General features: G+C 33.7%; 1 protein-coding gene across 2 annotated transcripts; it reads right to left on the reverse strand.

Moving 5' to 3' along the window:
* Positions 1 to 3626: 3626 nt before the first annotated feature.
* On the reverse strand, positions 3627 to 26152 carry MOSPD2 (motile sperm domain containing 2). 2 transcript variants are annotated; one of them, XM_058184671.1, is made up of 15 exons: positions 25927 to 26152; positions 25014 to 25074; positions 22845 to 23000; positions 21451 to 21537; positions 19642 to 19796; positions 18867 to 18927; positions 17923 to 17961; positions 16115 to 16239; positions 13259 to 13426; positions 10385 to 10497; positions 9249 to 9345; positions 8610 to 8706; positions 7363 to 7492; positions 6500 to 6602; positions 3627 to 5634 (listed from the first exon to the last, which is right to left on the reverse strand). In XM_058184671.1, the coding sequence occupies exons 1-15, from the start codon at positions 25933 to 25935 to the stop codon at positions 5494 to 5496; spliced, it is 1542 nt and encodes a 513-aa protein (XP_058040654.1). In that variant the 5' UTR covers positions 25936 to 26152; the 3' UTR covers positions 3627 to 5493. The 2 variants fall into 2 exon arrangements, with proteins under 2 accessions (XP_058040654.1, XP_058040652.1); XM_058184669.1 differs by having other exon boundaries at positions 25014 to 25077.
* Between the last annotated feature and the right edge of the window lie 66 nt (positions 26153 to 26218).

Consider the following 26218-nt stretch of genomic DNA (forward strand, 5'->3'; position numbering starts at 1 on the left):
TCAAGCCTCCTATAGATAAGAATTATACTGTACATGTATGAATCAGAGGCCATTGAAGATACAAATTGCTTAATCTCAGTTGTGGAATTCTTGATGCTCTCTGAGCTTGGTTGTTTGCTTGCAGATGTTTCATTACCTTACTAGGTAACATCTTCAGTGCTAGAAGCAGTTTATATACAGCAGCTTGCCCTGTCTGTTGATGGGGGTGTTCAACTCTGAGCTACATATATTCTATTCTATTGATAATTTTATTTCTCTGAGTTGTCACTTGTGAATTCATACCACACACTCCTGTCCAGTTAGGTGCCTTCAGATCCACTACATCCATGTTAACCGCAAGGGTTGAGTAGGAGCTTTGCTTAGTTGCCTGGAGCATATGGAAGGGGGTACTTCTATCAAATGATTCTGTAAGCTTTAGAAGGCTACAAACACACCTTTGTAGCCTTCTAAAGTAGAATCAGTGAACAACCAATAATTCTTCACAGATAAAGAACTGCAGTTAAAGGTAAGTAACCAAGCTGGATCCACCATAACAGAAAGATGGTCATTCGATCATTTATAATAAGCCATTTTAACAACTTACCCTACTTCTCAGCCCCCACTGTTTAAAAAAGTACTGGTAAGTTTTAATTTTAGAAACTCCCCTCATCCACTTTCTTTCATTTTTCTAAAAATGGATCATGGTAAAAATGGTAAAGGAGAGCATATTTCAAGAGAAGTTATAGGCTCAAAACACATCAATTTTCTTAAAAATAACTGTTAATCCTTACAGTGCTGACTTCCGTTGGCGCCACCTTCTTCGCTGAGCTCCTAATTAAGGAGCTCCGTACTGAACTTCGTAAAAGCCAGGAAAACGCCGGCTTTAATCTCTTTCTCTGGATGAAAGAGAAAGATAAGAGCTGCGGGGGTGTGGTAGACCTCCCCAGGAGCTTTGTTTTTAATTAAGCAGAGCCCTGTGGGTCGAGAGTCCCATAAATATTCCTGCCATAAGCTCCGACTTCAGTGCACTCCTGCAAAAGCAGGAAAAGAAGAAAGTGTCCATCTCTGCTAATTGTCTTATCTTTATGGATCTCTTTAAGCAGACGGAATGAGTGCGAGCGAATAATTACTGGATTGCAAGTATTTTTGATTTCCTGACTTCTACCCTTTTAAAAAGAGAAAGTTTTTTTTTCTTTGTTTCAACTGACTCTTTAAGATGGCGCCTGAAAGGGAGTGAAAGTGACGAATGGAATTCTAAACAGCCTGTGTAACTAAGAAGCTAAGAAATGTTATGTGTGGATTTTAATGAAGTGAAGTGAGCTCTCCTATACTTAAAGGGGAAAAGAGAAGTTTCTAGACTTATATTTTGTGAATTTTAAAAACTGAAATGGCTACTAAACCACCTAAGACTGGGGGTAGAAGGGGTTCTGAACCAGCTTTAGAAGATTTGATTAAAGAACAAGGGAAAGTCTTTGAAGAAAAGTTTAAGGAGATAATGGATAATAATGAGAAAATAAGAGAGGAAATAAAAGAGAATAATAAAAAAATAAGAGAAGATATTTTGATGGCTTTCCAAGGTTTGGCAAAAAGACTGGAGGTGGTGGAGGAGGAGGTGCAAGAAATTGCTCAGTCAAATCAGCAAATAGAAAATAGAATGGGGGGAATGCAAATTAAATTGGACAAAAATGAAGATCAAGTGATGGTGATGCAATATAGAATGATGGAAGGAGCTTTGAGAATTAGGGGCTTGAATGAGGAGAAAGGGGAAGATTTAAAAAATTTTTTATCAGAAGCTCTGGCTGAATTTATTGAACTTGATCCACAAGAGGTTGCTTATCAAATTGACAAAGAAGAATGGATATTGAAAGTTGCCAATTTGGCTGAGATGGCGAAGATATCAGCCTTTTTGAAAGACAATACGCAAGAAAGATACTTAAAGGAATGGAAAAAATGGATTGACTACATTCAACGTAGATATCAGACTAAGAGTTATCAGACTGTTTTTGAATGATTATGATGTATTATTTTTGATTGTTTTCGGGGGAAGTTAGGAATTGATGATTGTAGGGGTATAATTAAGTTGGGACGAAAATTTTTTAGCATATGTTTGTTTTATTTTTAACTATACCTTGTGCTCGTTCCGGGAAGTCGGGGGGGGAGGGGGGTTGTGAAGGGAGGGGGGAGGGGAGGTGGGGGGAAAGGGGGAAAAAATTTTCTGTAAAACTTTTTGAATAAAAAAAAAAATCCTTACAGTGCTTTTTAAAAATTTTGTTACAGCAATCAACTCCTTTGATTGGCAGCAATCAACTCCTTTGATTGGCAGCAGAATAAGGTATTAATTGTATCAAAGACAATTACTTAAAAATGCTAGGTATCTGAAATGACATTTATAAAGAATTGTTTAGTCATTTGTTTGCTGGTAGGCACTTAACTGGTGTTGCAACAATCATTTCAGAATAGGAGTTTTACTCTCAAGTAAAAGATACTCAGTCTATTGAAATTTGGAGGCTTGTTTGTCACTGTGCTAAATTTCATGTAAAGTCACTTATCTAATCTAATCTAATTCTGATTCAGAAGCATTTTATCCTATTTCCATTTTTAATAATTCATTTTAAGTATTTTATGAAATACTTTAGGGTACCTTTTAGCCATGAGTATAAAAAAGCAAAGGAAGAACAATATTGAGTTTATTCATTTATAACCTAAGCAGATGCTACAATTGTGATATCATACCTTGTAGTAAGGATATTTATTTCATTTAAATTTATAGACTGTCCACATCCAGTGAACTCTGGACTGCAGACAAAACTAAGAGACATAAAACCAGCTAAAATATTAAATAAACAGATAGTTTGAACTATCATGCTTTTGTGACTAGGCTTTACACAGGATGATTTGGGATAAAAATGTAGTTTGAGTTGTGACCACTCATTCAGTGACTGTACACATTTCTGACACTCCATGAGTGGTACCTATGACCTGTCCTTGAAGTTCTAGCTATTACAGTACCCTGCAGTCACAATTGCAACTTCGTAACTGGTTCTCACTTAGGACAGTTGCAGTTACATGATTGCCATTTGCAACCTTCCCTGCTAGCTTCCCACAAGTGAATTTTCCCCTCTCTCAAGGAATCCCAATATGTGGAACAAGATTCCAGGGATGTCATACTCCATACTTTTTTTAAATTTGAAGGGTTTTGCATACTTCTAAACATATGCTTATGAAATGGGAATATTATTCTAGTCCAACTATAATGTACTACAATATCCAACAGACTTCTTATATTATTAATAGGAGTCAGATCACAAACCTAGTTTCATCCTGTTGTGTTCAAACACCGCATCCAACAATCTGAATACTAAGGTTAAATTTTCACTCAAATCTATTGAAGTAAATTAATAATTCATATAGACTTTTTCTGGACCTATAAAGTATAAATAACACAAAACCAGTTTTTTGATGACAAACAAAACCAGGTAGAGTGGAAGGCAGTTTAATACTACATTTTAAATACAGATTATATTGAAGTGCAAGAAAAGGGTTATAGCTTTGAAAATGTATTAAAATTGTATTTTTTTAAAAAGAACTGCATTGAACACTAATTTATTTCACAATTTGAATTATTCATCTGTAACATATTAAAATAGAAAATACCTACTAAATTTCACATAGAAAATATGACTACAAGTTATAAAATACTGAAAATATTTAAGCACCAGAATATCAATATTTGACATTTTTATGGATATATCAGGAAAATATTCAATAAAGTGCAATTAATTTCATTCCAATTTATGGTAAGCATTTTCTAAAAATATTTTTAACATTTAAGACTAGAATGATCCTCTATTTTATAATTAGCTATCTTACTGAAGAACTTTTATGGCAGAAATTTATTGAAAGCACACATGCCTCAGATTTCAGATGAGAAACAAATGATTCAAACAGTTTGGCTTCCTCGTGGAAATGAAAGTGGTATATATATTTTTAATAGAGAAGGTAACCTGAGTGAATCCCAGAAAATTGTGTAGCTTGTGATCAACAGCTAAAATGACAAATCAGTATAGAATAGATCCAGGAACACAAAAGGTAACCTTGGAAATATATTTCATTATTATACAATGTTCTGGATTGAAATTGCCCTGCCAATTATTATGCCTTTTGATAAAATTCTTAGTGAGTTTCAGTATTTCTCTGTCTCTAGGAGTAAAAATAAGTTGAACTAGACACAATGACAGCAGGGCAGTATTTTTTAAAATGGGGTCTTCCAAATTAGTCTTCTGTTACCAGCAGAATGAACAAATCATAATTATACCCATTAAAGTGCACCTCCAATATAGTTAAGTGCACAAGTCTTTTGAAACCCTATAAGCTTACAGGAATGCATTAAAAGTGTCCTAATTACAATGGCAATGACTAATTGAGAAAAAACAGTGTAAGCAGTACTATTAAACTGTACATTTGTAACAGCAGTTGCATTTTATAACAAAAATGTGTTCTGTCCTGAATGCCAGTTTTTGCTACCAGTATTATCTAATAATTTCCCTACATATGGAGAATTTGGGGTAATCTGAGATTTTTAAAATAATGAATACTCTGACAATATAACAAAAATCTCAGTACACAAATGTTTACTTCATTTGCATAATGGCAAATGAGAAATTCTTACATATGATATGCTCTAGATTTATGTTTTGCAGGGGTGGGTTTATCAGCTTCCATTAATTTTCATGAAATATTGAGCTAATTAAGTGCGTAATACTTGAGAGATATTTATTCATATTTTAAAATGTTTCAGAATTATGCTTGTTTTCATGAATTTTCATATATATCTTTCATTCCAAACTGTAGGAATCATAATTTATAATATTCTAGCACTTATCCCAAGATTATTCCAAAAGGTATTCAGTAATACTGCATCAGGAAATTGAGATCGAAGTGTGACTGTTACACATTTTCATTAAAAAGGATACTGAAATTATAGCACTGTATACAGAACCTTTCTGCATGAAACAAGTTACAAGAGTCTTATAAGGATATCTTTGGAACTCTGGCAGCCACCTCTGGGTAATAGGGCTATATTGACTGCAAATAGTTGGGTATAAAATAATTGCAATATTTCTAGAAGATATGAATAAGAATTAGGAATGAGTTCTTCAGTTTTAAACTGTACATTCATGGGTCATGATACTTGGACACCAGGACATTATTGTAAATGAAATTCTAGTCTGCTATTCCCCAATTACATTTCAAAGGAAATTAGGCAATTTATCTGCATAAGAAAAATAAGTTACTATGGTGTCCAGTGGAAAGACTCTTATTACCTTGTTTTTTAATATTGTAATAAATTAACAAAATCATATGTGCTGATTAAAGGCAAAGATCACATTATTCCTGTGTTTTTTTTAAAAGAAAACCTATATAGATCTCACTTTTGGCCAATAAGGAGGGCCCATAGAGTAATACTGGTTCTTTGCCTTTTTATAGCACAATTGCATAGATGTGACATTATATTTAGCTTCCTGGAGCACACCACAGAAAGAAGCAAACAATAGTGACTAGGATAAAGACTAGGAAAAGTGTAACTTGTTGGAACCAGACACAACGGTCAATCTGTTCTTGAAGTCTTTTATTAGCTTGTAGTAGTTGCCTTAACTGGAAAAAAGAGAAAAAAGAGAAGATGTTATCAACAAAGAATTATTTTTCCCAGTTGATTTTGTCTACAATTTATCAACATACAATATAGTTGGGATATACCCTCAATAGAAACAATTGTAAATCTTTTTTAAAATTACTAAATCACAGACATAAACCAAACTATAAAAGAAACAAAATAATGTATTTCAGTCACATTTATCAAAAGTATTTTAAGGAAAGGCACAATCTTACAATTTAACAGTTTGAATATATATTAAAAAAAAAAAAAACCTAGTTTGGATTTTGCATATCAGATTTATTTATTCATTTTAAAAGAAAAAAAAATCCACTAAACCAAATGCAACAGAAAAGACCAGTTTTAACGGTTCCTCATGTAAACATGACTTAGAGCAAAACTTTTTAAAGTATGGTTCTTCTATGTTTCTGTTGCTTTATCTAAGAAGTGATGGTACAGGATTTAGTTAGTACAAAGAAAGAAAGAAGCCTACAGGAATGTTGCTTTCAGGAGGAAATCAATTTCAAGGTGAAGAGGAGAGGCAATTTTTATATTTTAATATAAATGTATGTTTAAGAATGAAGTTTTATAGAAATATATTTAATATCAATTATGGAAATTAGTTAAGAATGGAAGCTGATAATCTAAAAGTTGTATGTGTGTGCATGTAATGTATAGTACTACAAAGTACTGATTTTCTATTATGTTTGGAAATGTCAACAGCTTTTAGGAGCCTGCCTTTTCAAGAGATTTTGGTGGGTGGGGAATAGACTAAAAAAATCCCATTTTTTAATTTCCCTTGCTATGGTGCACTTAAGGATGGTATAGCACAATTGAAAGAAAAATAATAATAGTCATACATGTTACCTGAAAGTGTAAATCTTCATTGGTTTTTGAAGGATTGTTAAAGGCATTTTCATTTATGGTTAAAGAAGAAGGCTTATTACTTTCTACAACATGGCATCTTAACCTGAAACAGAAAGCAATTATTTTGAGTTCAGTTCTGCAGAATTATAGTTGTTTATTACTTGGGTTTTCATTTTTTTATCTTAATGTTTTTCATATTTTATGTTTTTATATGTTTCCCCTTATACTTTGGCATTAAAATCAAAGAGAAGAACATCCAGAAAATCACTGCATGAACAAAATGACACTGAACCAGTATACCAAGCAGGACATGGGAATGGGGCAAGACACTGTACAAAATAGAAACATTCCTTTTGTAAAGGAATGTACTTGATTAATATAAACTCGAATATAAAACATATGTACATACATAAAGTGTGGGCAAAACAAACTGATGAGACGATAATAATTGAATTTTCTTGGCTTCTCTTTTCTACAGTGTAGACATTGAAACACAATAAAAACAGACAAGACAAAAAGGAAACTGCAGAATATTTATTGACAGTATATACTTGTATGTGGAAATATCTCCCTTCCCAAAAGTTTAGCTGAGCTAAGAAAAAGACGACCTCTTTTCTTTTTGAACTGTTTACAGCTCTGGCCATAGTTTTGTTTTTTCTTTAGCAATTTACATGTTTGGTTTTATGCAAACTACCTTTGCAATATTTAGCCAACTTTGACGGGTCTTAGAAGGTAAGTAAGATCCAGCCTGGTTAATACTTGAATAACAAACCACCAGGAAATTTTAAGTTTGACTGAGAAGAAAACATTCTGGAAGAAGGCATATAATGATGTCAATCTGAAAGTCAATATAAAATGTTTACCTATGCTCCATCACTTTGTTTCTAGGAATTTCTTTCCAAAATTGAGATAGTTCCTGTGCTCCTATTCCAGAGCACTGTTCCATTTCTGCTGCCATAATTAGAAAACGGTCTTGCAAAGAAGCTGCACAACCTATTCAACCAACAGACAGCTTAATAAAAATTATTGTATTTCATTTAGATATAATCAATAGCCCATAGGGGGAAATATTACATTTTAATAGATGTGTACATACTATGTACTACATAATTAATTTACTACAACAAATGTAGCACAGCAAATACTGAACACAAATGTGCAACTCCCAAATTTCACAAAACTCTTAAGAATAGAAGATGAAAAGAAAAAAATGTGGAGATTTTATGCACTCTAAACTTGACAATGTATTTAGCCAAGTGCAAAACTTCAGAAAGAATTGAGTGATGATCTTACAAGACTGATGAACAGCAAGATAACATGTTCAAAATTTTTAAGTTAATTGAAATATAAATATTTTCAATGTAGAAATATATTTAGAACAAATATAACTGGGGTTAAACTGGATTATTTTATTTATTTTGCTATTATAATGTCCTAAATAATTTTTAATCATTAAGATACCCGTTTTATATTTTAAATTTATCCATGAGAAAGTCATGTGAAATGCTTTCAAGTAAAATCAGGTTACTATAAATTTTAAAAATGAGCAGGGAATATTTGCACACAAATATTTTATATTTTTATAAAGTATTTGGCAATGAAAGATATTTAAAAATATTAATCAGCATTAGCATAATTTAATAAATTAAACTCTGTAGGGTACAACAAAATTTCTCTAAGCTTGATTTTTTTCAAATTTCATTTTTTTTAAATAGCTCATAACTTGAAAATGCATGAAAAATTACTAGTTTATTTTTATGAAATTGGAAAAACTTTGGATATATTTTAAGAAAGGTATTAGAAGACAGTAATGTGTAAGTAAAAAGACTGAGAATTTAGATTTTACCATTTTGTGCTATTTTATTTCAAGATTAAGAGCAGTTTTGATGCTCTTTCTTCTCCAGTCCAAACAAACATAATATGGGGATAATTGAACTAAGTTATTTTAATTAAGGGGGAATTTAAAAGCTGCCGTTTAAGTTTAAATAGATGATCTGATATCAACAGTACCTTCTTTCCAGAAATTGTACAAAAATTATCAACCTTCGCAAGGCAAAGTATATTAGACAATGATTGCTATGTGTAAATAGCAATGCAATTTATTACTTACCCCCATGAAGAGATACAACAATATCTACTGAAGTACCAGGTTCACAACTGCTGTTACTTGGTTTTACTCTGTACTTGTCAGGAGCAGTTGTTCTCACCTATATGAAGGACATTCACATTAACAAAAGTTCTCCCATAAACCAGTTTATATCTGAAACCTATTTCTATTTTTAAGGAAGCTGTGCAATTCAGTTTTGATTTTTTTCATGTCTTTATAAGGAACGAAGAAAATATTTTAGGAATACTTTTAAAACATGTATTTTGTAGTTTAATATTCAGTTAATTGTAATGTAACCTGTTTAGCTCTGTGGTTTATAAGCTCTATATTGTCTTAAGACCGACAAAACTCAGTGCAAGAAAATAAACCAAACAGTCATTTGGGTTTCCTTGAAATGCATCATCATGACAAAAAGATAATAACTGCCCCCTTCAGCCCAAAGGATTCTTCCAAGTAGGGACTATTACTCAGCTAACTTGAATCTTTACTGATGAATATAGAACCACCTAGGGAACTACAGAGAAAAATAAGATTTCTGAACCCCATGACAAGATATTTTTTAAAAGCAAACATGCAAATATATATTTATATGCCGCCTATCTAACATCTAAATAAGTTAAACATAAAAACTGTATTATTTACCTTAAACGCCACAGCATTTTTAGTAACATTTGTCAGAACTATCAAACATTTATTCTCCGCAGTTTCTTTGGACCCAAAATGCAATTCCTCTGCTGGACTATTGAAAAACATAACATTTTCTACAATAACTATTTGAAAAGACTGCAGACATACATTATTTTCTTTAAAATAGTTAAGAAATTTATTTAAAACAATTATTTGTGATTTATCAGGCTCAAAGATAATACTTCAAAGCTTTAAATTTTAAGCTGAATGTTAAAATGGCTTTTAACAATGCTTCAGGTAATTTTTTACAATGTATAATGTGCACTGGGGATGAAATTTTCCTTTGCATTCCAAAATATGAAACCTTGCTAAAATAATGCAACATTTGAAAACATGCATTATTTGAAAAAATACAATCAGACTCCAATGAATCGAGGACAAAGCAATCATATTTAGAACAACTAACAAAAACTCTTCTCAAGTTTTTCCTTTCCTGTGCTTCCCAATATGATCAGTATGTTGTTGAACAAGAATGATGGATGTTATACTTCGATATATTAGTGTGCCTTATTGGAGGCTAGCCCATTAGCTTTAAGTATAGCACCAGCTCTTCAAAATCTTTCCCTGTCCCATGAAATAAATTTTAGAAAAAGTAGAAAAGAACTTGAATTGAAGATGTGCAAATTGATCTTCAACATCTGAAGTTAAATTACCTTTTTCATATCATCTGCCAGTCTATAGCAGAAATACTGGCAATTTGCATACTGAAACTATTAGCTTTAAAAATATACCTTATATGGGACCAAGGAATCTGCAATAATTATAATGTATTTAATTTAAATGTAACTGTCCTAAACTTGTTATATTTAAAAAATGAACTCTTGTTCACTAAACACAAACCCATACTTCCTAACACATAGTGTTATTAGAATAGATAATTTTTCACATTAGTTTTTATAAAGGACTAAAAAAAGCTTATAGAAAGTGAGGCATAATTACATTTATTTTGTTCCAAACTGGGAAAAAGAAAATGTTTTGCAACCCTTCAGAGGCTGTTCTGTCCAAAATAACCTACTTCTTCAATTGAGGCTGTGCTGCTATTAAAACATGTAAAAGTCTACAATGTGAAAGTGATTATTACTGTCATTTACCTGATATGCAATAAAGATCCTTTAAAAGTGGTAAGTGCTTTCTTGGCATTTTTTATTTTAGAATCTAATTTGTCACACTCTTCTGATTTTGGAGTTTGTTCTGAAGTATTTCCCTAAGCAAGCAAACAAAAACAGCAGCTATGTATATTCAGGTTATTTTGTACAATAGAATAGAATGGTATAATTACGGAATTACAGTACATCAAAAATAAGAATACCAACTGTAAATAGGGTCATATAAGAGAGAGAGAAGGGGATGTGGGGGAGAAAAATGTAGGACATATAGTCTATCCTACTATGTACTGATGCATGTTTTAAAACCGCAAAATTTTATAGAAATAATTATCTTTTTCACAATCTTGAAAAAATCTGGTTGTGCTTGGTATTGTAAGTAACATATTATGTATCCTACACCTTCAAAACAAAGATGACATTCCAATAAACACTGGGAATTCTTTAGAAAAATTGTTACCATTAGCAATTGGTAACACTTTCTTTTCAAAAAGAAGTTGATCATTTATATTATGAGTATCATGACGGTTTTACATAAATCTTGTACAGCTACACATGGACAGTTTTGTTTATTGTACTCCAGAAAGCATTTTATAAAGCTGGAAAAGGCTTGCCAAAACGATCAGAAGATTAGCATAATTCTATGTGGAAAGGGTACAAATGTAAGTACTATTTCATTTTTTAAAAAGACAAAATTTTAGTATATATATAAAAATCCAGGGTCATCCAACAAGAACAGTGGAGAGAAAAGGCAAGAAAATGTATAGAATTTGCTACATAACCTTTGATGGAGGCTACAAATTTAGCTTTGAGGAGGGGATAAGAAGATTGATGTACGCTAAGGCAACTGATACCTATTAATTATGCATAACTGATTTATTTATTTTTTGAAAATATGACAAGCAACAAGAGCAGAAGATAGTATAGTACAGCTTTTTATGCCTTGTGCCTTGTTAAGTTTATACATAGCTATTGTAGGACACAAATTTTGGTCTAATATACCTCTTTTCAAGATAAATTGCTTCTACTATTGCTATATTTTTCTTTATTTTAATGGAATACTGAGAATAATACAATACTTTGGTCTCACAATCCTTGCTTTGAATTATTAGCAACAGCAGATGGATTTTGATGATACGAAGACATAAGCAAAAAATGACTGCTGTTTTATATATCTTACATTTAACCATTTGTAGATTTAAATGAAACTAGTGAACATGTAATAGTTAAAATTTTGGCAGATAGTAAAGTGGCAAAATGGTCCGTACATCTTTCATGGGCCTTGGAAAAGCTAAAGATTTCATGCGCTGCTCCAAGGCTTTCAAATTCAGTGTCATCTTTACCTTCCAACATAATACTACACATTATTAATTAATGACCATATATGAATATGTATGGAAGGATTTAAAGTATTGCACTAGAATATTTCTTATAATGGTTAGTATACTTTGATCTATGAACTAATGAAAGTCAGAGAGAATCTGTCTCCATAAACATAAGTGAAAATCATTGTTAAAAGTGTGATGGAATATATTTGTAAGCCGAATGCCCAAACTATACATTGATGGGTGGAAAGGCTGGTTTGCCAAAGAGAAAACAAAAGCAGCAGCACAGTTAATCCTCCATAATGGCCCATGCATTGCATGGTAAGGAATACAGGTAGTCCTTGATTTACAACCATTCATTTAGCAGCTGTTTAAGTTACAACACTGAAAAAAGTGACTTATGACCATTTTTCATACTTACATCTGTTGCATAATCCCCATGGTCACATGATCTAAATTTGGGTATTTGGCATGTATTCATGATGGTTACACTGTCCTAGGATCATGTGATTTATCTGTAACCTTCCCAGCTGGCTTCCAACAAGAATAGTCAATAGGGGAAGCTGTATTCACTTAATGACTGCATGATTCACTTAACAACTGCAATAATTTGCTTAACAATTATGGCCAGAAAAAGCATAAAATGAGGCAAAACTCAACAACTGCCTTGCTGAGCAACAGAAATTTTGGGTCAATTGTGGTCATAAATTGAGTAAAGTACATATAGATGAAATAAAGTAAGGACAAAGAGATGGCAAAGATTTTCAGCACATACTCTTGATATGGATAGGACTGTCAAGTTACTGATATAAAGAAATAAATGTAATAATGTGTAGCATACACACACATACACACACCAGTTTAGGTTCTAAATGTAGAAATTAGATGTCGTTTATGTTCCGATCAGTACTGGTAGGAATACAGGGCATTTTAGCTAAAACATTCTGATGATGCTAGATTGTCTTTCCTTAGGTTAAGTAGAAATAGGAATCTTGGAATAGCTCCAGTTTCAATACTTCTTTGTTTTAATCTATGTTTTACATGTAGGCAACAATTTTGAAATACAGGTTGTCCTTGGGTTATGATTGGGACCAAAATTTCAACTGTTCATGGGCATAAAACAGTGTCACATGACTGCCTCATTTAGTAACAGCAGTCCTGACAGTTCCAGTTGTCACTGTAACTGAAAAACTGCATGGGTCATTAAGCGAGTACTTCACACAGCTTCTTATAACAGACAAAAGAATCAAAGTCATGTATTAGAAAGTGAAACAGAAAATTGAAATTCTACATCAGAACAAAAATGTATTCCTCAGATGAAATTTGGCAATATTAACCAGGAATTAAATATGGCTGTCCGCAACGAGCATATCAGTTTGTTTATAACATGGACTTTAGATTTTGAAAGCAAGATATGATGGTCAAATACTTCTTAGGCATTTTTATTAGGTACTGCAAATTAACAGAAACATGGGAAATATAGACATGAAAAAGTGAGAAATGTCATTCTCTTATGTAGCCTTCAGTTGAGGGATACCTTTTTTGAATTGAGTGCTTGGTCTTCAGTAGTATCTATGTTGTCTTTGTTATCGGTGTCTACTTCTTTGCATTCAGCTTCATCTTCACTAGTAATAGGTCCATTTTCACATAATGGCGTTTGGAAATCATCATCAACTAATGGAGGATAACTGTATTTGAAAGTATCCTATAACGAAAAGAAACAAATACATTATTTGTGGGTATGAAAAACAAGACTTGTAGGTGGACAGGATATGAAATTTTATAGAAAAGAAACTGGATTCAATTAGAAACAATCCCATAAGTGATGTGTGTGCATCAGCTTGATTCACTCTTTAAGTGGCTCCATTTCAATTGAACAGTTTTTGATGCAGCAGAAGCTGAAATTGTTTGCTTGTTCTGGTTTTCATAAATCTAAAATCTACAAGATTCTGAGTACTTGGTGGACTACCAAATGACAGAAACATCTCTTTGCTGTTAACACTGGAAAGGAAGTGCTAGGCTCTTTAGAACCCTCAGTGTTTAAAGGAACATACAGCTGAAACTCAAAAAATTAGAATATCGTGCAAAAGTTCATTTATTTCAGTAATGCAACTTAAAAGGTGAAACTAATATATGAGATAGACTCATTACATGCAAAGCGAGATAGTTCAAGCCGTGATTTGTCATAATTTTGATGATTATGGCTTACAACTCATGAAACCCCCAATTCACAATCTCAGAAAATTAGAATATTCTGAAAAGGTTCAATATTCTAGGCTCAAAGTGTCCCACTCTAATCAGCTAATTAAGCCATAACACCTGCAAAGGGTTCCTGAGCCTTTAAATGGTCTCCCAGTCTGGTTCAGTAGGAATCACAATCATGGGAGAGACTACTGACCTTGACAGTTGTGCAGAAAACCATCATTGATACCTTCCATAAGGAGGGAAAGCCTCAAAAGGTAATTGCAAAAGAAGTTGGGTATTTCCAAAGTGCTGTATCAAAGCACATTAATAGAAAATCATGCGGAAGGGAAAAGTATGGAAGAAAAAGATGCACAAGCAGCAGGGATGACCACGGCCTGGAGACGATTGTCAGGAAAAGGCCATTCAAAAGTGTTGGGGACTTTCACAAGGAGTGGACTGAGGCTGGAGTCAGTGCATCAACAGCCACCACACACAGACGGATCCTGGACATGGGCTTCAAAGGTCGTATTCCTCTTGTCAAACTGCTCCTGAACAACAAACAACATCAGAAGCGTCTTACCTGGGCTAAAGAAAAAAAAAACTGGTCTGTTGCTCAGTGGTCCAAAGTCCTCTTTTCTGACGAGAGCAACTTTTGCATCTCATTTGGAAACCAAGGGCCCAAAGTTTGGAGGAAGAATTGAGAGGCACACACTGCAAGATGCTTGAAGTCCAGTGTGAAGTTTCCACAGTCTGTGTTGATTTGGGGAGCCATGTCATCTGCTGGTGTTGGTCCACTGTGCTTCATTAAGTCCAGGATCAATGCAGCCGTCTACCAGTAGATTTTGGAGCACTTCATGCTTCCTTCCGCAGACAAGCTTTATGGGGATGCTGACTTCATTTTCCAGCAGGACTTGGCACCTGCCCACACTGCCAGAAGTATCAAAACCTGGTTCAATGCCCATAGGATTACTGTGCTTGATTGGCCAGCAAATTCGCCTGATCTGAACCCCATAGAGAATCTATGGGGCATTGCCAAGAGAAAGATGAGAGACATGAGACTGAATAATGCAGAAGAGCTGAAGGCCGCTATTGAAGTATCCTGGTCTTCCATAACACCTCAGCAGTGCCACAGGCTGATAGCATCCATGCCACACCGCATTGAGGCAGTAATTGATGCAAAAGGGGCCCAAACCAAGTACTGAGTACATATGCATGCTTATACTTTTCAGAGGTCCAATATTGTTCTATGTACAATCCTTGTTTTATTGATTTCATGTAATATTCTAATTTTCTGAGATTGTGAATTTGAGGTTTTCATGAGCTGTCAGCCATAATCATCAAAATTATGACAAATCAAGGCGTGAACTATCTCGATTTGCATGTAATGAGTCTATCTCATATATTAGTTTCACCTTTTAAGTTGCATTACTGAAATAAATGAACTTTTGCAAGATATTCTAATTTTTTGAGTTTCACCAGTATACCTTCCACCAACTGCACTTTGAGGGAGAGAACAGCTAAGCCCTTAGTAAACTGTCCTGAGAAATTGGCAAGCTTGCGAACTGGGTTGAACTGTGGGCTGCAGTTTCTATCAGATAAAAGTTTGATCCTAAGAAATATACTATGATTGCCAGCACTATTTTCTGGTGACAACTACAAATTTAAACTACAATGAAATACCACATCTGAATACTTTTTCCCCATTTGGAGAATCATACTTTCAGATTCCTTTCAAAGCAGTCATTCCTAGTGCTGAATCTGGAAAGAATAAAGGATACGGATATGCAGATTTTGGAGGGATTTGCACCTCCCTAACACACAATGATTGAATATTTCAACCATCATTAGCCTTCTATCTTTTCTTATGCAAATATGAAATCCTGTAATAATCACAAATGGTATTTGAAATATATCCATATAGGGGCTTACAAAACTTGACCTTGGAGTTGGCTCATTTAATTAATTCATTATTGTTAGCCTTGTAGCTAGCTAATTAAGGCTTTTTTAAAAAAATCATAAATCAGAGAAAGCATTAGTAGACATAAAAAATAGAAAATTATAAAGATTGAACAAAATGTTTGTTTTCTCATGACTATAATTCAATATCAAATATATTGAGTGAATATACCAGAAAAGTAATAATATCTTTATTATAATTATTAATAGTCTTCTCCTATATATTATAATAATTGCACAATTGCATACTTACAGTCCCACCCATATATGGTGGTAGATATTCAGCAGTTATGTACTCCTGGATTTCATTCTTATTGGTCAATTTCAACAAGGTGGCTGCTTCTGGACCCAGCCAATTTTTTACAATTTTAAAAGCAGCTAGATAAAAAGGGAGGAATAATGATGATCGTAAAAGCTTTTTCCAACCTATTTTTATTAATATGAGATATAATGCAAATTCACTTCACTTAGTGCTATTATCGTGTTTCCCCAAAAATAAGACCTTGTCTTATATTTTTTTGAAGCCTGAAATAACCTTATTGCCATGTGCTATTATCAGGGGATTACTTAAAATGGGAATCATAAAATAACTTAACAGTATCCCATGTTTGGGAAAAACATGTTCAGAATCGACTGGAACATATGTAAATTTATTTAAATAATTTTTAAGTGACTTTTGATGCCTCAGATAAAATAAACATAGAAATCTAAAATATATTCATGCTTTTAATTTAACTGTTAATTTCCAGTGTTGGAGCATTCACAACTTCTGCAGGCAAGTTGTTCCATTTATTAATTATTCTGTCACGAAATTTCTCCTTAGTTCTAAGTTGTTTTTTTTTTTTGGTTTACATTTATACCCCGCCCTTCTCCGAAGACTCAGGGCGGCTTACAATGTATAAGGCAATAGTCTCATTCTATTTGTATATTTTTTACAAAGTCAACTTATTGCCCCCCAACAATCTGGGTCCTCATTTTACCTACCTTATAAAGGGTGGAAGGCTGAGTCAACCTTGGGCCGGGCTCGAACCTGCAGTAATTGCAGGCTTTGTGTTCTAAAAACAGGCTTCTCTATTGCCTGAGCTATCCCGGCCCTTCTCTCCTTGATTTTCCACCCATTGCTTCTTGTTCTACCCTCAGGTGCTTTGGAGAATAGTTTGACTCCCTCTTCTTTGTGGCAACCCCTGAGATATTGGAACACTGCTATCATGTTTCCCCTAGTCCTTCTTTTCATTAAACTAGACATACCGAGTTCTTGCAACCGTTCTTCATATACTTTAGTCTCCAGTCCCCTAATCATCTCTTCTCTGCATTCTTTCTAGAGTCTCAACATCTTTTTTACATTGCGGCGACCAAAACTGAATGCAATATTCCAAGTGTGGCTTTACCAAGGCATTATAAAGTGGTATTAACACTTCACGTGATCTTGATTCTATCCCTCTGTTTATGCAGCCCAGAACTGTGTTGGCCTTTTTAGCAGCTGCTGCACACTGCTGGCTCATATCTAAATGGTTGTCCACTAGGACTCCAAGATCCCTCTCACAGTTACTACTATTGAGCGAGGTACCACATATACGGTACCTGTGCATTTTGTTTTTTTCCCTAAATGTAGAACCTTACTATTTTCACTGTTGAATTTCATTTTGTTAGATAGCGCCCAATGTTCAAGTCTGTCATGATCCTTCTGTATTTTGAGCCTATCTTCTGGAGTGTTGGCTATTCCTGCCAGCTTGGTGTCATCTGCAAATTTGATGAGTTCCCCATCTATCCCCTTGTCCAAGTCATTGATGAAGATGTTGAAGAGTACTGGGCCTAAAACAGAGCCTTGGGGAACTCCACTGCATACTTCCCTCCATGTGGATGTAGTTCCATTGAGGACTACACATTGAGTGTGGTTGGTCAGCCAGTTATGAATCCATCTGGTGGTGGTGCTGTCTAACCCACATGATTCTTAATCATAAGAATATCCCTACCACTAATGAAATCAAAAATCTTTGAAGAAATATTAACTTCTATAGTTTTTAAGATACTTTCTAAAGATAATTTAAAATTGCAACTTACCATTCATTACCCACGGCAATTCAAAAATCACAATTTTTGCTGCAAGAAAAAAAGTAGTTATCTATTATTTATTCAGAAAATTTATTTGCTGCCCATCTTGTATCCAACAACTCTGGGAGGCTTTTGTTTCCATGAGCGCATTACAGAAAGTGTGCTTTGATAATTTTTAACTGCTATGTTTTTTTCAATTCTCTCTTCAAAGGTATTATTTTAATAATTCTTTTTTTTTAAAAAAAATAGTTTTTTAAAATGTATTTCTTGGAACTATGGAGTGGTATAAACAATGCCTTTGGCTAAAGTTAGCTTTTTTCTTGGTAGGTCTGGCTCCTGAATCTTAAGGATGAAATTAAATCAATCTGGTTAAAAAAAGTTAAACTTCAATCCAAGGGCTCTCATTGAAAATAAAAATGTCACAAGTTTTCTTCAGCAGCACATCTATAACACTATTCTTCAACTCAATCATCTTGCAGCATATGGAATCTTCCAAATTGATATAATATGTGCTAGCTTCTTACCACTCTTCTCTCACCGGCTAGAACTTTTTCTGGTTATTCTGACTAGGCCAGATCCATTGCCTTCTGTCATGCTATTGGAGCATTGCAAACATATTCCTATACGTCAGAATAGATGTCCTCAGAGGACAGTTCAGTAGTCCAGCCCTTCAGGTATATGTTTCTCTTTACTCTTTATACAGGGAATCATAGATAACATTTATCCATCCTATTCTAAAGAAATTATCTGACAAAGAGGATGGCTTCTATCTGTCACGTCTCTCATCTGACCATTGTTTGGCTCTAACATCCTGGATTGCCTAATTTGTTCATATGTCTCTGTTTGTGACTGAAAACTTCTTTTTGGCTTCATTTTTTTCTATTTTATCTTTATTTCAGCCATCTTTAAGCCTTCAGAAAGATTTGATTTGATATGGATGGCTTCATACTTACTGAGAAAATTAGGATAATATACTTTAAAACAGCTAATGATATACCGGACAAAGTCGAAGTCCTAAAATAAAAACAGATTATTTTTATTATTAATAAAAAGTCAGCAGATATTTTGCTTAGAAATCACCCTTAAAGGTACAGAGAATTTTAGAAGTGAGTTAAAAGTTTCAAGCATTTTTATGTAGCATATAATATAGAAAATTCTATTTCCTTACTAGAAAAAATATTCAAAGGTTAAATCTTAAGTAAGTTTGTAAAATGTATACACACTGAAGCAATCTATTCAAATTGCCTATAATGTTAACAGGATGTGCAATTTTAATAAAACCCTCTCAGAGTTTTTATTAGTTGCAATGAGAACAAAACCAATCCATGTGGCATCCTGCATACACTCTCATGAGGTTCTTTGCTGACTTGTCACAAGAAAACACTTGCCTGTTTCATCAGAAGACTGATACAAATGTGTTTTTCCCAATAGCTATATAATGCTGAGTTGCTGTTAGGTCTTAAATAGATTTCCATGGGACTTTGCAAACCAGCATTCATTATTACATAATTTTCTCCTATTAAGTAAATAGAATACTTATGCTAGCTTTTATTAAAGAACTAACTTTGTGATTCATGAGCCAGTCAGTCCAGAATACTTAAGATGTATGCCAAAGAGCAAATGATTAATTTAAATTCCAGTACACTACTTAGAGGATTATCTAAGGCTGTTCCGTATAAATTAAAATTTCAAGCCACAATAATATGAAATAATTTAAAAAATGCTTACGATATTACTCAGTCCAGTGTCAGCCATGTCGAACACCACTGTCAATGGTTTTCCATTTTCTCTTTTTGCATAGCGTTCTAACCAAAAGGCTACTAGTTTCTTTTTTTCAAATTGTGTTTTAGAATCTTTTGTATGTAATTTCACTCGGAACCAAACTAATGTGGGGAGGGGAAAATACATATAAATGTGTCAAAAAGGTAAGAACAGCTTTCAGGCTATCTCTAAATGAAGATACTATTTCTTTGTTTTTTAACATGTATGTTTTCTTTTTTTTTCATATGTCTCTGTAACTTCTTTATTCTTTTAATTTAAAATCTTAGAAGATAAAACATTACAAATCAAAAATATTTTATACAAAAATCAGGTAAAATTATTTTTTCTTTACTAGTGTCACATTAAAAATTAGTTTTACTGAATTAAAAACAATTCAATGTGGATGATTTGACAAATATAATGTCCAAATATGTCTATTTTAAGTTGCACAGTATCTGCTGTGCACCTTAAAACAGGGCCAGAAAACTTTTGAAAATTGCTATTTGATTATGTACCACTACTTTAGAAAAATTCTGTATGTTTGATCCTTTTAACAATATTTTATCACATACTATATTATCACTTTCCAAGAAGTATTTTGGTTCGCATTTCAACCTAAGTGTGACAATTTCTGCACTTTTTAGCTATTCCAATTACTATAAAGGCTATTCATTCTAAATTAAAAAAATACATCTAAAATGCCTAAAATTATGCTCCTCTAGCATCTTATAAAAGTATAGATTTCAGAGTCAACCATGCTGGGCTGCACAAATGTTCAGAAGCTCAAATTAATTGAGTTTGTCCAGAATGCAGTCTACCTTTTTTATATTCATCAAATAAAACTGCTAACACTGCAGTGACAATACGGCCCTAATGCCCATCAAATTTAATGAGAGTAATTATTTTCACTGAATTGGATTGTACCAGCCAGATCTGAAGTAGGAAGACTGAAAACAGACAGAAATTTAATCAGAACAAGGATCTTTGTATATGAGCGTCAAAAAGCAGCATTATGCATGGAAAATCTACAGACCTCTGACTCCACTTTTATGTGGTGGCAACAGTCAGTGTTACATTTTTTAATCACTTCTTGTGATAGATTTCTTGTACAAAAAACTATTTTGTACACAATTTAGCCTCCTGAATTGCAAATGAAATCACAATCCTTCCAAAAATAACAAATAAACATCAATTCAATCCACATTCTAGCCCAATTCATTCTGAATTATCACTCAAATCATTACAGCCCTCAATTCAAAAATATTACTGAACATGTTCATACATTATCTATGGTTTATTTCATTCTTATTAAATAAATGACAATTTGAATTATTTTTAAGCCAAGACCCAAGAAACCATATTATGGCTTAGTGAACAAAAAGTTTAACCCTGAACTAGATAGAATAAGAGAAAAAAACATTAGCACTTTCAAATTTAAAATGAAATCTGAAATATGTTATAGTTATATCACCGCTAAATTAAATATAGTATTACTTAAAGCTCTATTTTTATACCTATCACTAAGATTAAAAATGCAATTGGTTTTTTAATACAGATATATAAAGATTGCATTGCTCCTCTTAAATGTGTCAGAAGTTGTAAGCAATTTAAAATGTCTATCAGTACTAAAGAAGTACATGGGTTTTGTTAGACACCTCCACCACCAATGTCACTGATTTCAATGACTTTATACCAATCCCTGTATTACTTTAAATTCTTCATTCTGATTGCATTTGTATAAACGAATAAGTAAATAAAATTGTAAATTTGACTTACATATTTTATAGCCCTCCTTATCGTAACCATGTAGGTAAATAGCACCAACATCAAGCATCAATTTTGGAAAAGAAGATTCAGTCAAATCTGAAGAAAACAGTCGTTTTATTATTACAATAATTATTCTAGTATATCATATACTATAACAGCAATCTAAAATCTTAAATAAAAAGGGAATATAAAATTGCTGTTTTTTAATCCAAAGAAAAGTTATTTCCAATCACTATATTTTAGACCAAAGAGTATTGGTAATACTTACAACCTAAAGGATAATGCCCAATTTAGATACAATTTTTTAAATCTAAAATTGATTTAAATTATAAGTTTAAAGTTAGTTATAGAATTATTCTTATTCTCATGTAATAGCTTCAGAACTCCTGACAACTAAGGAATTAGGCAATTAGGCAACCACATTGAAAATCTGCAAGCAGAGTTAATGGTTTGATTTTTGGACACTGCACGAAGACTGCTGTGAATTAGATCAGCAGTCTCCAACATTTTTGGCTTTAGGGACTGGCGGGGATGGGGGGAGGGGGAGAAGGGATGGTTCCGTGCGAGTCGCAAGTGCACAGCTCAATTTGCGCAAGAGACAGGCGCGCGTGCACACTGCTTACACAAATGGAGCTTTGCTTGAGCAGGCACTTGCCCACTGCTTTTGCAACCTGCTACCAGGCCATGGCTCAGGGGTTGGGGACCTCTGAATTAGATGATAGAAAGAGATAGAGTGAGAGTGTGAGATATCTTAGTTAATTTATTTAACTCTTCCATTATGTCACTAAAATATTATATTTATAATAAGCACACTTATTATATGAAAATAATGTACGATATGTACGGATGGTTCTCAGGTTATCACAGCAATTGAACCACAATGATGTCATAAAGCATAATATTATGTAACCACATCAGTTAACAATTCTTAGCAACAAGCAGTCCTGACTGCTGTTATTAAATGAGGCCCATGCAGGTTGTTCAGCAAACACCTCACATGATTATGAATTCAAACTTCCTGCCAGTTTCCCCATTGACTTTACATGTAGAAAGATGGTGGGGAATGTAAGAAATCGCAATCATGTGACTGCTGGGATGTTGTGATGGTTGGAATTACAAAGACCTGTCGTAAGTACCATTTAGTCAGCACCATGTAACTTTGAATAGTTTGAACTTTGAACCTGAGACTACCCATATAAACATAACATTTAATAAACATATTTATTAAATTTGTATACCATTCATCTGATTATAGTTATACCCAGCCTTGAAATACCTAGGTTGTTTTTTTTTTCCAGTTTAGAATACAATTTCTTCTGGCAACAGTTACTTTCAGCTGTTTCTTATATTTTTTTATCAAATGCATATCAAAGTATTTTTCAAACTGATAAGAAATATCTTACCATGAACTGCATACTCTTTCCTCCACTGAAAGCTTTCATCAATCATCTTCAGTGTATCATCCATAATATCGTCTCTCCATATTAAGAAATTATCAACCCAGGTATCATCTTGATGCAATCTTTCTATATCCCTGGAATCATATTTATCTCTTTTTGCTAATCAATATGAATAGAAGATACTTATTTAATATATGTTCTCATAAAAAGTGGGTCATAAAGAATATATTTAAAAGAAGTATTTGTAGCAAGCTAATATTTAATTTATAAAATAATTAAACAAAATATATGTCCTTTTTCTTCACTTATGGATGTAAAGCCCCCTTCCCAAAATTGCAAATGAATTCTAACCAATGTTCAAGTCCTTGATTATTTCAAATCTAAATGCCTGCAGAAGAAATGCTTTTTCAAAATCATATTTGAGCTGGCAGTAAAAATGCAGCCTAGCCTTTCTGCTATTGAGAGGGCTATACAACTGAACTGGAAAATCATATTTTTGATTAACCATAGAACTTTCTAAGTTTGGCTATCCATATGATTCTGCTTTCTTTATCAAAAAACTCATATTCTGTGAAAACCTAGGCAAGAGCACAAAGTGGCGTTCCCCAAGGCAGCGTTCTTGGACCAACGCTCTTCATATTATACATTAATGATCTCTGTGACGATATTAATTGTGTTCTCTTTGCTGACGATGTCAAACTATTTAACACCATCACCAATACAGCTATCCTCCAAAAAGACCTGGACTTCTTATCTAAATGGTCTAAAACTTGGCAACTCCAAATCTCAACAGCAAATGCTCAGTCTTACATATTGGAAAAAAGAACCTAAACACTAAGTACAAGCTTGATGAACATTACTTTACTGATGACCCCCACCCTGTTAAAGATCTTGGAGCTTTCATATCAAATGATCTAAGTGCCAAAGCCCACTGTAACTACATCGCAAAAAAGGCCTTAAAAGTTGTAAACCTAATCTTGCATAGCTTCTTCTCCAAAAACACTACACTACTAACCAGAGCATATAAAACATTTGCTAGACCAATTCTTGAATACAGCGTGACTGTTTGGAACCCATACCACATTTCTGACATCAATACAATTGAACGTGTCCAGAAATATTTTACAAGAAGAGTACTCCACTCCTCCGAATACAACAAAATACCTTATGCCACCAGACTTGAAATTCTGGGTTTAGAAAATTTAGAACTACGCCGCCTTCGACATGACCTGAGTTTAACTCATAGAATCATCTATTACAACGTCCTTCCTGTCGAAGACTACTTCAGCTTCAATTGCAACAATACACGAGCACACAATAGATTTAAGCTTAATGTTAACCGCTCCAATCTTGATAGCAGAAAATATGACTTCAGTAACAGAGTTGTTAATGCTTGGAATACACTACCTGACTCTGTGGTCTCTTCCCAAAATCCCAAAAGCTTCAACCAAAAACTATCTACCATTGACCTCACCCCATTCCTAAGAGGTCTGTAAGGGGCATGCATAAGAGCACAAACCTGCCTACCGTTCCTGTCCTATTGTTTTCCTTCGTTATATCCAATTAATATAGTTATTACATACTCATAGTCATATATATGCTTATATATTGTATAATTATTTCATGCTTATGCTTATATATACTGTGTGACAAAAATAAATAAATAAAAAATAAATAAATAAATTCAATATGAAAAGGTTAAATTTACAATAGGGTAGTGTTAAGTTTGTTTGTAACCACAATCAGTGTATATTTTTTATTATAATTGTATAGTATGGACAGATCAGTAATGCTTCTTTACTCTGCATCTGGTTTTTACCTTTAGATTACAGATAAGTAGTATCAGAAGCACGAAAGTAAATGAATCTGACTCAAGGAGCACCATGATGTAATGGACAGATTGTTGCAATAAACAAATTTCATTGGGAGTGTATGAAGAGATTAGTGGAACCAAATGTTTACTTCTTAATAATCTTCTTAATCATGAGGATTTTCAAACTTAAAACTGTAGTCATTCACACAATCTTTAGTATTCAGAATACAAATATAAAGAAATTAAGCTATGTACCCCTGACAATAATCAATATGTTTTCTTTCCTATTGCAGAAAATCTGTAATGTTGTAAATGTACAGGATAAACTATAGTATGAACAGAATATTCATATTACCAACCTGGTAAATATTCTGTCTCAAAACGTTGTCTGATTTCACTTATTAACGGGCCTCTGTTGCCCTGCTGAGAAAGGATACAAACTCATCAACATATTAAACATTTCTAATTTTAGGTTGAGTAAACTTCACACTTTTTAAGTCTACTGTACTACGGTTTTCTATTGTACTTCAAGTTCAAGTAATAAGTGCTAAGTAAGCAGAGTTTCTAAGCACATGCAGAGCTCAGCAATGTGTTATTATAAACTTTTCATGCATAGGGTGGGTTGTTTCATTTGACAGTCATTCTACTATTGTTACTACCAGAATTACAAGTCCTAGAGGACAGGACTATTACAACTTATTCTGTAAACTGGATTCTGCAAGAGGAGGTCTAAATACATTCCTCTTATAAGTAAGTTTGAATCTCTGCTTAAAAGTCAGTTTTAAGCCAAAGTTTCTTTGGTTGGCTTCCTCAAAAAGGCCCACTGTTCTTTGCAAGAATGAGGTAACTTTTTAAGCACATCTGGGAAAGGAAGGGGGGACACTCTGCACCAGTTTCACAGGATCAGATAGTTAACCATCCCTATGAAGGAGCCTCTCTCTATACCTGTATACAATTGATCGTTTCTGACCAGCATGGTTACAGGTTGTGGGAAGAAGAGTTGCTCCTCAGCAGTCTGTAGAAACCTGGACTAAATTATCTTCTCTGAAGATATGCTTTACTAGACTCTAAAAAGAGGATACTGTCTTCTTGTCTCTTACTATATTTGAATTTTATTTTATTTATAGCCTGTCTTTCTGTTTTACCCATCTCTACAAATGAATTCATCGCATTCCCCTCTCCCTAGGAGGGGAAAATACGAAGAGTATTCTTTTCCACCTCTTGTGGTCTATCTTCCAGACTGCCTATCCTCAAGGACACGCAGCTACTCACATCCGCCATGGTCCTGCTCACACCAGATTAGGAGCCGCAGCAAGGCGAGCGAGAAAAAGGGAAGAAACACAAGAACCAAAAGCAAAGGGCGCGTGACCCAGACTGAAGTAAGAATTGACACCAGCCGGCGCTGGGCACCTTCGGCGACAACCGCCGCACAACAGGCGTTGCTGCTAACCAATCCCCGTCCTTTCCTTCAGCAGCAGCCGTCCTCTAAAAGAAAAAAAATGCAGCGAAGAAAGTTCCCACCCTCTACTTCCGCATCCTTTCAAAGCGCGTCCTGCCCTTTCCC

The sequence above is a fragment of the Ahaetulla prasina genome, chromosome 5, assembly GCF_028640845.1.
Source record: "Ahaetulla prasina isolate Xishuangbanna chromosome 5, ASM2864084v1, whole genome shotgun sequence".
NCBI lineage: Eukaryota > Metazoa > Chordata > Lepidosauria > Squamata > Colubridae > Ahaetulla > Ahaetulla prasina.